The 14,901-nt window shown below is 42.1% G+C and overlaps 1 protein-coding gene across 1 annotated transcript; it reads right to left on the bottom strand.

The window, feature by feature from the left end:
* Positions 1-401: 401 nt before the first annotated feature.
* Thap12 (THAP domain containing 12) lies at positions 402-14,764 on the bottom strand. Its single transcript, XM_021166845.2, has 5 exons — positions 14,384-14,764; positions 10,768-10,888; positions 7,452-7,559; positions 4,821-4,857; positions 402-2,651 (listed from the first exon to the last, which is right to left on the bottom strand). Exons 1-5 carry the CDS (start codon positions 14,470-14,472, stop codon positions 730-732), a joined length of 2,277 nt encoding a protein of 758 aa, XP_021022504.1. The 5' UTR covers positions 14,473-14,764; the 3' UTR covers positions 402-729.
* Positions 14,765-14,901: the final 137 nt, after the last annotated feature.

The following is a 14,901-nucleotide window of genomic DNA, read 5'->3' as shown; positions in this document are numbered from 1 at the left end:
ATGCAAGAGGTCCACACTAAGCTCCAGCCCAGTCCTCACTTGTTCTCTGAAACAGGCTCTCACTATGTGGTCAAGGATGGCCTAAAACTTGTCATCCCCATGCCTCTGCCTCCCAAGTGCTGCTACCACAGATCTGAAACACCCGAAACTCCAAGTCAAAGTCAATGGTGTATTTCTCATGACACATTATAAAATGTATTTCTCTCACAAAATTCATTTTCCAAAGACCTGATAACTTAATAACTGACAACTAGATCAACAGTGATAATGTCATATCTAAAATGACTTTTTAAGAGATTTATTTATTTTACGTATATGAGTACACTGTTGCTCTCTTCAGACACACCAGAAGAGGGCATCGGATCCCATTACAGATGGTTGTGAGCCACCATGTGGTCGCTGGGACTTGAACTCAGGACCTCTGGAAAAGCAGTCAGTGCTCTTAACCGCTGAGCCATTTCTCCAGCCCCTAAAATGACTTTTAAGTAAAACATTTTCAGAGTGCCACCAGCAGAGAGGCATTTTGGCACTCCTAATGCCAACTTCTGGAAGAACAGACAGGTATTGAAAGCATGAGTGTTCAAACAGGGGCCATTTAAACACGTGGATTACCAATAGCTAATAGTATGTTAAACTGGAGGTCTATCAGCAAGTCATTATCTGGCCTACTATACCTTACAGCTTTTCTTCCAAACAGCAAAATAAGACAACAGCCATTTTTAAAATCTTTTAGGTATTTTCAATGGTTTCTGAATTAATTGTAGGAAGCTCTGACTTATTTGTATAGAGTTTGATGTATGTGTCCACCATTAAATCTAAATCATGTTTTATATCAAAATTTATGTTAAGCAAAGCCAAATTGCTTGACCTCTGGTCTGTCAGAGTGTTCCGCAGGTATGCTTTGAGACGCTTCCGTCCATTTTCATAGCGCTCATTCTCAACTTTCATCACAGGGAGAATACACAGGACCTTCAGCAAAGCATATACATTAGGGAAAAACTTGATGTCAGGAAGATGGAGGGCTTCATAAATGGTGGACGGGAGCTCAATATCTTTCCCTCTGTGTTTCCACTTGATTCTCCAACAGTGAAGCTCGGCAGAGAGCGTGTCAGGGTTGGGTAGGTCACTTCTGTACATGTCAGCATGGTGTTCTTCTGATGTGTTAAATTTGAGCTGCCCCATCACTGAGGGTACCAGAGATAGGCATTTCAGAGCTTTGAGGTGCTGTTCAGAGAAAATATCTTTAAGTTCCTGGATAATGTGCTCTACTGTTGGAACACTGAGAGTGTCTTTGTAATAACTCTCAGAGGTTAGTTGAGATTCCAGGTCACCTTGCTGGGCTCTCCGGAACTTCCCTGGGAGTTTCATTTGAATGTCAAGTTTGGTTGCTAAATTTGTGGCTTCCTCAAACCAAAACTCATGATAAACTTCAATATTTTCCATGACTTCATTTAGTGAATGCAGTACTGCAGTAAGGCTGCTGGCTGCAAAGAAGACGTCAGAGGTCTGTCCCTGGAGGTTCTTCCCAAAGGCTCTCGTAAAAGATAACACATTTTTAAGAACAACAATGGTAACAATGAAATCAAAGTCTGTCACTGCACTACAGAGGACAAATGCTCGCCCAGCTATATAGTTATTCCACCGAACATTTGTGTCACTATTTATTATACCATCTAAACATAAGACAAATGCTTGTAGGAGATCCACTAAGATTTCAAAGGCATCATGCCTGCCTGTCCACTGGGAATGACAAATTTCCTTCAGTTCTTTAGCCCGTTCTTCACTATTCTGAAAAAGAACAGAAATTACACTGTCAAGTTCTAAAAGCAGCTGTGGTGATCGATGGAAAAAAGAACAGACTTCCTCAATGGTTCCTAAAGCCACGGACACCCCGATCACAGGGACAGACTTTGCCAACCATGCATTTAAGGCACAGGAAGAACAGAGGGTATAGACAGCCTGGGGATATTTTTCTAAAAGTCTTGAAGCAACAACTTTCATTTTGGAAGAAAATCCACTGGACACAATGTAAGCCTGACCACGACAATACTCCATATTCAATCCCCATTTCTCAGTTATTGTAGTGTGAAATTTCACAGCCAAAATCTCTGCATCAGCTTCATACGGCAGAAATCCCACAAACTCCTCTCTCAGGTTATGAGCGTCATCGACAAACCTCACCAGCACGGGCAGGTGCTCTTCTCCCGCTATGTCTACCACATCGTCTGTGATAATGGAAAAGAAGTGTGAGTCCCTCACTTCCCTGAGAGTCTCCTCCCGAATGCAGCTCTCACAGATCTCCAGCATGTGCCTCTGCTGAGTTTTAGAGCAGAATAATGTGTTGACCGCCGTGGCCTCAAAGCGTTTCCTTAGGACCTCCTCGCCAGAGTTGATGCGGCACTCCAGGAGCGCCTGAAAGTTATCTGGAGCAAAGAGACCCTCGGGGATCTCGTCAGCCTCGTGCCCATCCAAGGGGATGTTCTGCTTTCCCATGAGAATCAGAATCTCAAATAAAGATTTGAGATACTCTTTGTTCTCCTTCTCTTCAAGGGTTAAAGGCAACACATTTCCATCCTGCTGGTTCACCGCTTCTGCACTGGGGTTCTGAGCATTGGTGTTAGTTTCCTGTTCTTGTTCAGAAGTTTCCTCAACTGGAAAACAAAAAGTTAGTTTTATAAACAGACTCATGAAGAACCACAAACGACAAATTACTTTTGATTGGCTAAATATTTAAAATCCATAAACGCATTCATTCACCACTAATAGAACATTAACAAAGTAGGACACAAAAATAAGTTAGAAAGGGACAAATGCTGCAGACAGATTTTAATAAACAAAATCCATGCCATGAGAAAAAGGAAGGTGAGGAGAATAACTATTCCTACAGGCACTGTGGCCAGCACTTTACAGGGATCACGTTACTTTCTTCAGAAAGATGGTATCAATCCCTCTGACAAATAAGGACTGTAAATAACTTGCCCAAGGCCACAGATACAGAGACAGTTACAGGCATAGAAATGAAATGAAATCCATAAATCAGAGACACACCACTTCTAACAGCTAAGTCACACTTCTATATGTAAGATAGTTCTATAAAACCAGATGATATAGATTCATGATGGGGTGGGGCTAATGTAATATTAGCCAGCTCAGCCTAGTCTCTTCATATCTGAACAGGGAAAGTGTCCTGTCTATAGACACGCAGGTCAATAATGGCTTCAAGAAAAAGAATTAAAATCCGAAGAACCATTAAAAACCAAGTTCTTATGGTCTAGATCTATGAGAAGGCCACCAAAAATTATATAGCATCACTGAGAAAGCATCTGAGGTGGTTTGAACAGGAGTGGCTCCCATAGATTGCTTGAATATTTGGCCATAGGGAGTCCCACTATTAGGAGATGTAGTCTTATTGCAGTAGGTGTGGCCTTTTTGGAGGAAAAGTGTCACTGTGGGGGTGGGGACTTAGAGGTAGTATAAACTCAAGTGACACAGCATAGCAGGACAGTTCCCTTCTGCTGCCTGTGGATCACGTGGTAGAACTCTTGGCTCCTCTAGTACCATGCCTGCATACATGCTGCCAATCTTTCTGCCATGATAACGGACTGAATCTCTGAAACTGTAAGCTAGCCGCAATTAAATGCTGCCCTTTATAAGAATTGTGATCATGGTGTCTCTTCATAGACATAAAACCCTAACTAGGACAACAGCTGAACAGGAGGTTGCATTTGACAATGACATGAGTATGAAGGACACGGGCAGGGAAGGCACAGCAGGTGGCTGGTATACATACTCCAGTCAAAGCACTAAGGTGGCAGAGACAAGCAGGCTCCCTGATACAGAGCAAAGTCCAGTGTGACTGAGACTTCACAAGCCATGCTTCTAGGCATCCCAGGCTCTCAGAGCTCAGCAGGGCTCAGGGAGGCCAGGGCCGGTTCCTCCTCCAGCCATCTTTTGTATAACCACCCAGAAAGAAAGGCTAACCTGAATGCCTGCTTCCTTGCCATCCTTACCTCCCCTCTGTGTTCCTTTACTCCTTCACTTCTAGTCACCTGAGCTCAGAGGTCAGCAAGTTCTGAATTCTGTGCTCTCTCTCCTGGCTCACCTGCTAAACACCTTAGGCTATCAGAATCCCTAACGGCACCTAAAGGAATGTGGTTACTTCATCTAGCAGCTTGTTTTACACTACTCTATGATTGCCTCATCTACAAAGAAGGAAAACAGTATTACTTATCACGGAGCTACTGTGAAAATCAAATAAAGTACCAGAAGGACAGAATGGCATCAATCCAAATGCACAGCTGTAGTAGCAAGAGAAGTTAAAGGAGAAATGGGGTCAACTGGTAAGAACAGAAACAACTTCCAGCCTCACCTTTTAATGGCACAGCTTACACATCAGCACATAAAAAGACTTTGTAACCATGACACCCAATGCACCAACTGCCTCCACAGCATTTATTCCTTAAGCCAAGAAATACTACGGACCACAAGGTACATGGGTGTAATTGGACTGGCTGGCTTTACTGGAGCCTTTCCTTCCCTACTGGGACACTCTGTGGTCTGTCACTACTACCACAGTGTGAGCACCTCGAGGACAGAAGGTGCTTGCTCCCTCTGTGCTCTGTAACAGCAATGCGCATAGCACAGCAATTCCAAGCAGACTGTAGTCTCTAATAATTCCAGGCTGCGGGGATAGAGCCAACCACTCTTTTACATTCACTCTTAAAGGAGGCTGTAGAAATAAAACATATTTAGTTGTTCTTACCAGGTCAAGGCCTTCTTAAAAGGCCTTGAGAAGCTGAGTCATTAACACTATCACTTACTTTTTCTCTGTTTCAGAGTCCTGATTTCATCTTCACTCTAAAAAAGAAAACATTTTAAGAAAATCACTTTTAGTAAATCATCAATACCAGGCTGTTTTGAGCAAAAAAATTTCTCATTCAAGAGTTTGAGGGGTTCTGTACTGTTGCTGTTTAAGGAAAGTGTCTCATGTATTCCAGGCGGGTCTTGAACTCACTAAGTAACTGAGGACGACCTTAAACATCTGATCCTCTTGCCTTCATCTCTCAGGTCAGGTGCTGGCTTCTGTGGTGCTAGGAACTGAATCCAGGGCTTCATGCTTCTTTTACAAGCACTTTAATAGCCATCATCCTTAGCTCCAAAGAGCATCAACTCTTCATATGGAACACATTCTTCAAACAGACGCCAGGGAACCAACTATGTAATGTGCTCATGATTCCAAGCTAGAGTAAAGCACGTACTCTCACCTACTTCCTCCCTGAGTATCCTAACTAGATGAATGTGTATTAAGTAATAAATGGGATGAAGATATACTACACGTAGCACTTAGCATCAAATTCAAGAGGACACAGCAGATTCCTCTTCCAAATCTAGCCTTAAAGATGTCACAAAACAAGAAACCTTCTGCATCACAGAACCTACAAAAAAAAAACCAATGAGAAGTGCCTAGGAAGCAGAAAGTGACAGTGCCAGTGCAGAAGAGAAAGAAGCACACAGAGTGTGCTTACTCTGTGTGTCCCAAACATACAATCTCAACGATCTGTCTTTTACTCTCCCCTCAAGGCTCTCTACTATCTCTATCATACTACTACTACCCGTGGCAGGAAAACAACAGTACCAACAAGAACCTCGGACAGCCTGGTACCCAATGGCAGCTCTGCACACTGCTACTAACAAGAAACATTAGCAGGCTGGCTAACTGGAACATCCCTCCTAATCCAGAGGGCAGCCGCTAAAGCATGCCAAATGGAAGTTGCCTGCCGTGAAAGGCAGAGCTGAAAACCTGAAGAGGCTGAGCTCTTCACTGTGGGACAGAGCACTCAGAAGAAATCTGGTGCAAACGACTGCTGTGCGAGGGCCACCTCACCTACAACGACGCCAGAGAAAAAGATGGGAAAACAAAACTAAAGTGTGTAGGGTTAAGTCACGAGATATAAATGGTCAACAGACTGGATAATAAAGGAAATGAAAATACACTATGTCACTTGTTAAAAAAAGGGGCGGGGGTTGGTAGTGCTTGAGATCGAAGTCAGTGTGCTGCAAATGCCAGGCAAGCACTGTATTAAGACTACATTTCATTTTCAATAAAATGAAAATGTCCACAATAAAAAAGTTTAGGAAGCCTTCAGGAAGAGGGGAATCAGGATAGCACCAGACTTCAAGGACAATGGAGACACACAAGACTATCTATGCATCACTTAACAGTTGAAAAAAAATAGGAGGTTTTAAAAACGAAACGATAGCCGTAGCTAAAGAACTAAGAGAAATTACAAAATACCACCAGCTAAGCAGGGAGAGCATCACACCTTCAAACTGGCTTGGGTATAGACATGTGAGCCAAAACATTCAGGAAGCTTAAAAAAAGTATGTCCCCAAATCAAGAGAACACTAGGAAGCAAACAAATACAGTAGACACTGACTAACTAACTACCAACTCCAAAACACTGCTGAAGGAGTTTCAGGAACAGAGAAAGAGAAGCACTAAAAAATTCTAGATAAAGATCACAAACTTTTGGAAACAAAATTAAACCACAAGAAGAGAGAGAAAAGGGAGAAACTGGGCAAGCAAGCGAAGAAAACCACCCCACACCCATTCCGAGCCCTGAGGACTTCAATGAGTCTCCTCTAACTTTCAGGAGCAGTGTGTACAACAGGCAAGTTTTTCTTGAACCAAACCAAACCAAACCAACCAGTCCTCTGAAGAGCTAACAGGATCTTGTCTTCAATACCAGGTAAGAGGAGCTGAGCCAGTAAGCTAGCTTAGCAGGTAATGTCTCCTGTCCTACTAACGCCCCCTTGGGGCTCCCGAGGTAGGACAGACCAATTCCTAAAATGTGTCCTCTGGTTTCCATACATAGCATGGCATATGTGTGTGCACTAATAATTACATAAACCAACCCAAACAAAAAGGGTCTTGATAGTGGCAATGTGTCAGTATTGTGTTCACTCAAGGTCAACAAAAAATAAGTCTATTTTAGCTATCAAGTCTAAAAAGTAGCCGGAGATTATGAAAGCACATGAATGAAGCATACAACATGCAAAACCTTTTCAACTTTTTCTAGAACCTGTCAAAAATAACAGTGAAATCCTTATCTCTAAAACAATCTAGATCTCCATTTCTAATACTTTCCTTTTCTTTATTTCTTTGTGCTGCCTTCTGGAAACACAGCAGTTTTGTTCTCCTTGCTACCAAGCTCAGGAAAGCTACGAGCTAGTGGCCCATAGTCAACAGCGTACATCCACCCCAACTCAACAACTACCAACTGGCGGTATTGGAGAAGCTTTACCAGTTTAACCAACTCTTAGTAAGCACAGCACTCATTTCCCTGCATGCTACCTGTGAGCCGCAGAATAACTTGGATAAACTGTTAACAAATGCTTCCACACTGTTTAATAGGATTATGGAGATGGGAAAGCTGGAGAGCCAGACATACCAATTCTTTTATTCGTTTTCTGTGTCTGCTATGCGGGTTGTTCAAATGACTGGTAAGATCAAATATTGTTGGTATTGCATTATCTCGAAGGACTGTCCGATAAGGACTCTGAAAAAGAAAATATACCAATTCAAAGATGGTCTTTCCAAAAAAAGTAAATAAAGTTCTACACTAATGACTTCCCAGTATTTCTTTACCTGTCTCTAAGTATAGACTTGAAAAATTCGCTGCCCTTCTGGAGGTCATAGCTGTTCTGCCCTTCCATGAGCTACCATAATCTACAGGAATCACGTCTCCCAATTTATTTATGCCCTTCTTATTCAATCACAATGCTCCCTCCTTACCTGCTGTTCGCTCCACTGCCGCTGTTAGTACCGGGAAATTTCAAAACACAGTGAAAATAACAATAACTTGACCAATGACTCACCAAGAGGCTCTAGTTAAATTAACTCACTGTTTAGACTCCAGTTTCTTTTTCTAAAAATGAGTCAGGTTAAGTTCAATATTTTCCAAAATGAAATGATTAACAAATTAAGGATAACAAAATACATAATCACAATTCTACCACCATTCAATCAGGAATGTCTCAACTCCTTTCTTGTCCCAATGGTCTTATCACTGGAGAAGAGACTTTCTCTGCCTTGTTACTTGTGCCTTGCCAGAAGCTGGACTCAATCAAACCTACACAGTGACAGTCTCCTATAGTGAGCCAAGAGGAAGCTGGGACAACAAGAAATTAACTAAGGAGAGTAACTTATAAATAACTATTATTCTTGCTCTCTAATTCAAAGAGACAGTGGCTTTTATTTCTCCCTCTAGCTACAATAAAAAACACAAAGCACACTTTTATTTGAAAGAACTTTTGGTACTACTGATTTCAAAGCTGACTTCTGAAAAATGATCTAATTTTTTTACCTTGGTAAGGGAGATTGGGAAAACAGCACAGGAAAATATCTGTATGTGGAACATATTCTCTGGGTTCCATTCAAAGAGATGCTGAAATACTCAGGGAGAACTGCTACTCAGAGTTAAATGTTTTCTAATTCAATCTCACACATCCCAGAAGACAAAAGGAAGTCTCAATGTATTACTATTATTATCACTATATTTAATTTCTTGGTATGTTGGGACATGGTCTCACTGTATTTGCTCAGATGGATCTCAACTCAGAATCCCATCTACCCTGCCTCCCGACCGCTGGAATTCCAGGATGCGTTACCATGCCAGGCTGAAATGCAAGTTCTAAGTGATACTCTACTGCTGTGCTGAACTAGAACTTTGAGTCACCTGAAAGTCTGAGCTGGGATTGGTTATGGACAAAGCTACAGAGGGAAGCAAACTCCATGATTCCCCAAGTTTTTCCACTTTCTCACTAAACCAAAGTCTCAAAATAAACATAGTCAACATCAAAAAGCTGGGTGATTGAGGGAGGGATAAGATATTCTAAACAATTAAAAAATTTTAAATCGGGCTGGTGAGATGGCTGAGTAGGTAAGAGCACCCGACTGCTCTTCCAAAGGTCCAGAGTTCAAATCCCAGCAACCACATGGTGGCTAACAACCATCCGTAACGAGATCTGGCACCCTCTTCTGGAGTGTCTGAAGACAGCTACAGTGTAATTACATATAATAAATAAATAAATCTTTAAAAAAAAAAAATTTAAATCTAGCAGTCAAAGCAAAGATAAGAAAAACTAGACTGTGAATGAAAACTGGGACATTCTATATTAATTTATAAATACATGTGTCAAAGGATTATATCTAACTCACATGAACAATTTTAACTCCATACCAAGGTTTACTCTTTGGCAATTTAAAGGAACAACACTGATCTTACTCTAGCATCAAAGATAATAAAAATTGTGGTTTTGGCAGAACTACTCATGTATGTTAACAAGATCTTAAATGCCAAACTAATGAAGCCAAAGGGCTTACATATTTTAATATAATTATCGTACAAGCTGGCTTTCAACATCTGCTTGTTCTACACATATAGGAAAAAAAAATTTCCCACATTTGGGTTAATTTATATAAGATGAAAGAATCTTTTGGGAAAAGCAAAACTAACTAATCTTTCTGATATATACGCTGAATAAAGTCAGCTACAATAGTGAGCTATATTTTAAAATTTCAAATTAATCTCATTGAAATTATCTCTCTATAAAACTAAGAGATATTTACTATACTAAAATAAAAAGCAAGGCTTGTATATTTTAAAAGATCTGTGATATTTTTACTGAATGTCAAGAACACAAAAGTAGTTTGCCTTTTACACATATGAGACTTTTTGGCTGAAGAGTATTACACTTGTAATAAAACAAGGCAAAAAAATAAAAAAATAAAAAAATCCCTCAAGTATTTGTGATTAAATTGTTGAACCAGAATTGGCTCACCTCCCAATGACTTCACAAGTATCTGCTTCAATTAATATTGAGAAATAAAATAACCCAATCATTCTTTAGTTTTCTGATGCCTCTGCAAAATGCATCTGAAAAAAAATATCAAAATAAATTGCTGCACAGCAATATATAGTGTACCTTCAAGTTTATTTCTATACCAAACCTAACATAAAATGTTAGTTATACTAAAGTAAGAACACTAAGGATTTACAAAGCTCTTCCTTATTAGTTTCTATAGTGGTTCATACATGTCAATCAAATCTGCCTGGCTCTGGCTTTTATGAATCATAGTAATAACAGAATCCAAGAACATTAGAAATCGTAAGATTTCAAAAAGGCTACCTGATCTGGTATCTTTAAAATCAGGGCCAAGGGAAAAGTCGGGGTAGGAGAACATTTTTCATGTTACTTGTGTGATACTGACTCTTGTTTTAGCTAGCCTTCCAAAATTAAATAGTGGAAACCAAGTAAGGGCTGCTTCTTAAGAGGACATGCAAATCATAAACACCAAGACAATGGTCTAGATGGAACTGTCATTCACAAGAATGCTCTAGAGAGGAACAGGGGCTGACTCAGTGGTAAAACACTTGCCTAATATAGAAGACTCCAGGTTCTATCCCCAGAACCACATTAAAGAAACAGAACTCTAGGAAAATTGCTTGAGATACATACCCATACTATATTTTCTACACACTTAAAAGTTGTTACTTCTAGTGAAGGGGGATGGGGCATCAGGAACTGAGGGTTTAAAAAAAAAAAAAAAAAAAAAAAAAACCACATTTTTGAGAACAAGATACTATTAAACTCCAAACTATCTTCAACTTAAATGGTAGGATATAGGTAGACATTCCAATAATAAATAAATAAATAAAAAACAGACTGTAGGAGAGAAGAGAAGCCAAGCTGGCTATTACTTACAGTTCTACAAATCATAGAGGTCTCAAAGTGTTTGGCACAAAGTCGATAATGTTTATTTAGTTGATCTGGTGTTTTATCTTCTAAGTCTGCTCTCCTACAATTCTCAACCCACTTCTGGCATCTATAAATAAAATCAAAATATAATTATGAACTATAAACTCAAACTTTAAATTTTAGCATCTGGGCTGGGCATAGTGGCACACACCTATACTCTCAGTACTTGGGAGGCTGAGGCAGGAAGACTCTGGATTTGAGACAAGTCTAAGCTATATAGAAGAGTCTATTTCAAAACATAATTTATGCCAGGCATGGTAGTACATGCCTTTAATCCTAGTACCTAAAAAGCAGAAGGGAGATCCCAATGAGTTCCAAGCCAGGCAATGCCACATAGTGAGACCTCAAAAATCCAAAGTTTGTTTTAAGGCAAATATGTATCATTATTATTATTATTTGCTGCTACTGCTGCTGCTATTGTTTTTCTTTTCTGAGACAGGGTTTCTCCGTAGAGCCCTGGCTGTCCTGGAACTCACACTGTGGACCAGGCTGGCCTCGAACTCAGAAATCCGCCTACCCCTGCCTCCCAAGTGCTGGGATTAAGGTGTGTGCCACCACTGCCCAGTTTACAGTTACATTTGTAAATTCTTAATCTCTGGAGATCCCACACACAGACACTGCTGTCCACAGTATCTCTAAGGTAAAAGTGTTTTGATACCAACAGCAACTCAAGAACTGAGTGAGTATGGGGCAGAAAAGCCCAAGTGATTAATCCTATGTGTTTCCATATCAGACATCTAGGAATAAATATTGGGAAAGATGTATAATCTCTCTCTTAAAAACAAACAGAGGTACATAAGTTCATAAAAACAAACTCTAAACACATTATTTCCCCCAAACTGATTTACTGATTCAACTGAATCCCTAAACTGAAAACAAACCACTTTTTAAAAACCCCCAAGTAGCTTGAACAGCAGTGAAGACGTATTTTTTCTTTAAACAATCAGTACTGAATATGGTATCGTTATGAAGAAACTAAACCTGGACTAGTAATTTCACAACATAAACAAAAATAAATTTCAAGTGACTGTCAATCTAAACATTAAAGACAAAACAAGCTAGGCATGGTGGTTCATGCCTATAATTCCAGCACTGAGGAGACTGAAGAACAAGGATTGCAGCTAGTTCAAAGCCTGCTTGGGTTACATAGTGAATTCTAGTCTAGGCTGAATGAGACCTTGTCTTCAATAAATAAATTAATAAAATGAATATATTTTAAAAGGCCATCAACCACACATCCAAGATCGATTCAAATATATAAACATATTTATAAAGAGACCTAAACCAAAACAGAAATCTATTCCAAGCATGGTGGCTCACTCCTTTGATTTCGGCACTTAGGAGACAAAAGCAGGCAGACCTCCTGGTCTAACAGAGTAAGTTCCAGGACAGCCAGGGCACATAGAGAAACCATCTTAGGGGGAAAAAAAAAAAAGACAAAATATTGATGACATTGTAGAAAAAGAGAAGCAGCCATATAAAGTTCATTTTCATATGCGGTATGAAGATATTTCTATTTCCCCCAGTACAGGGGACAGAACCTAGAACCTCATGCATGCTAATCAGGTTCTTTAGTGCTAAACTCCATCCTCTGGCTGAAGACATCTCTGCCTGCCCAAGCCTACCAGGTATCACACTATAAATCAAACTTATAATATCTTCCGAACAGACTAATACTCCAATCTTTATGTCAGTAACTGTTTTATGTTAAAAACTCCTGTAACTCTAACACTTTGAGGAGTGGAGACAGGAGGATTGCTGGGGTTGGCTGAATCTGGCTACAGGTTGTCAGATCCTTTCGTAAAGGAGTAATAATAGAGCACGACACAGGATGCCCTCTGGCCTCCACATACACACACCCCACACCCACACCCACACATAATCTCAGAAGTTAGTCTTGACCCTTTCTCTTATAAACTACATCCAAACTAGTAAATCCTGTTGGCTTCATCTTCAAACCTTATCTAAAGGCATCAATTTACCTCTTCATCCTCTTCTACTGATCTGGATTATTGCAAGTCTTCCCTTGGTCTTCCTGCTTGTATCTTTACTTCCCTACAACTAACAAGCAGCCAAAAATCCTGTTAAGAACTCTTGCAGCTCTAAACTCTCCCACTTCACTCAGGATAAACACCAGAATGTCTTCCATGGACAACAATTTCCTAAACAATTTCCGTCTCCCATATAAACCAGCAAGCATGCCTCGACTTCACTCTTACTGTTTCCAGATGCTTTTCCAACATATTGCACGGCTGTGCCCTTCCCTGATTCAATTTTTTGTTGTTGTTGTTCAGATTCATTGTGGTGAGACTTTTTTCTGTTATGTTTAAAATAGAAACGGTGCCTCCCTTTTTTATACTTTTTTTTTTAATGGGTTCATGAGACAAGATCTCACACTACAGCCCTAACTGGCCTGGAACTTATTCTAACCCAGGCCAGCTTCAAATCTCCATTCTCCCGGCCTCCTCAGCACTGGGATTACAGACAATGTCCACTGCTCAGCTCCCTGGCTATGCTTCTTTCTTTAATCTGCTCTGGTATATGCACGAGCGTTTTGCCCTTTGAGCATACCTGGTACACAGGAAGGCCAGAAGAGGTTGTGTAATCCCCTGGAACTGAAGTGACCTGATGTGGGTATAGAACCCAGGTCTTCTGCGAGTATAAGTGCTCTTCAGCACTGAGCTATCTTTCCACCTGTTCCCTAGCTAAAAGCCCTTCCAACCCCTGCTGTATTTTTTCTTCAGGATATTCTTCATTATTGGACACGCTATTATAAATATTTTACTTGCCAATTTCCCAAGACTTGAATGTAACTTCTGAGAGGAGGGATTTTCATTGGTTCATGTTACCCACTCTCATACTCAGACCAATTTCTACCAATTGTCGGCTTTCAATAAATATTTGCTCAATTATTATCATGCTATATTCAGCACTCGTTGATAGATCTGCTCTCTCTCCGTGGATTAGGTGCTTTCTGCGGTCCGTGACAAAATTCACTCGAGTCTCCAGCACCTGACACGAGTGCTTCAAACATGGTTTAGCACTGATTTTTAAATGAATGAGCCAACAGGAGAGCCCTGAGAACTACCTGCTGCCTATCACACTAAGTCCCTATGATTCTCAGAGTACGACCCAGATTATAAACTACCCCAAGGAAAAGTGAAGTTGCAATACCATATTCCCACGCCCTCACACTCGTCCTCTGTGGTCCCAACACCAACAACCAAGGGAGACAATGAGTAACGGTCGGCATTTGAACACTAGGTTGACAAGTCCGAAGGAGGCAGTTGTGACCTGATTTAAGATCAAAGAAAGCGGCTCGATCGACTCCAAACAGAAACACTGTCCTACAAGAGACCAGTGACGCGGGGGAAGGCAGGGCCCCTGGGAACACAGCCCTGGAGAAGGGTTACTTCTTTGACAGCTAAGGAACCGCGTCGGACGACCGAAGGCGCTAAGCGCCCACTTCATCCGCCTTCGCGCCCCCGGGTGGCACCCACTGGGCCGGGTGCCCGCGAGCGCACGTGCGCCCAAGTCCCTGCAGCTTCCGCGCCCCACTCACCTGGCCGGGTCCCGCGGGAACCTGAAGAAGGCCAGGTCAGACTGCGTGCTCTTCCGTGTGCAGTTGGGGGCAGCGCAGAAGTTCGGCATGGTCGTCCGGCCGCCGGCCGGTCCAGCCCTCCCCTCCCCGCCTCGTCAGGGCAGCGCGGCCGCCCCGCGGGGCCGGGGAGGGGAGCTGGGCCGGCCGGCCGGCTCCGCAAGGCCGCGCGCGGAGGAGGGGCTGGTGCGCGAAGCCGCGAGGGGCAGGAGGGGCGCGCGGGCCGAGGCTGGGCTGGGGCCGCGGCTCCACAGTGCTGTGTGCGGCCGGGAGGATTTACCGCCGCCGCCGCCGCTGCTGCACCTCCAGCCCGCCCGGGACGCTGCCGCCTCCTTCCCACAATGCACCCTGGCGCTGGAGGGTGCCCTCTCTTCCCTCAGCCATCCGCCCCCGCCCTCTTCGCAGGCGACCGTCCCTGCGGGCGGGCATGCGCACTAGAGAGGGTCGGGCCAGCCGCGTAGTCTCAATGCACATGCGCACAA

This window comes from Mus caroli, chromosome 7 (genome assembly GCF_900094665.2).
Source record: "Mus caroli chromosome 7, CAROLI_EIJ_v1.1, whole genome shotgun sequence".
Taxonomy (NCBI): Eukaryota; Metazoa; Chordata; class Mammalia; order Rodentia; family Muridae; genus Mus; species Mus caroli.
This window is presented reverse-complemented; position numbering and strand designations above follow the sequence as displayed.

Bases quoted from the DNA above. Each gene is read 5' to 3' on its own strand.
- Thap12 (XM_021166845.2), bottom strand. From the start codon at position 14,472: ATGCCGAACTTCTGCGCTGCCCCCAACTGCACACGGAAGAGCACGCAG. The intron at 10,889-14,383 runs GTGAGTGGGGCG...TTTTATTTATAG, and splicing joins TTCCCGCGGGACCCGGCCAG to ATGCCAGAAGTGGGTTGAGA. The intron at 4,858-7,451 runs GTATGTCTGGCT...TTTCTTTTTTAG, and splicing joins GAAAACGAATAAAAGAATTG to AGTGAAGATGAAATCAGGAC.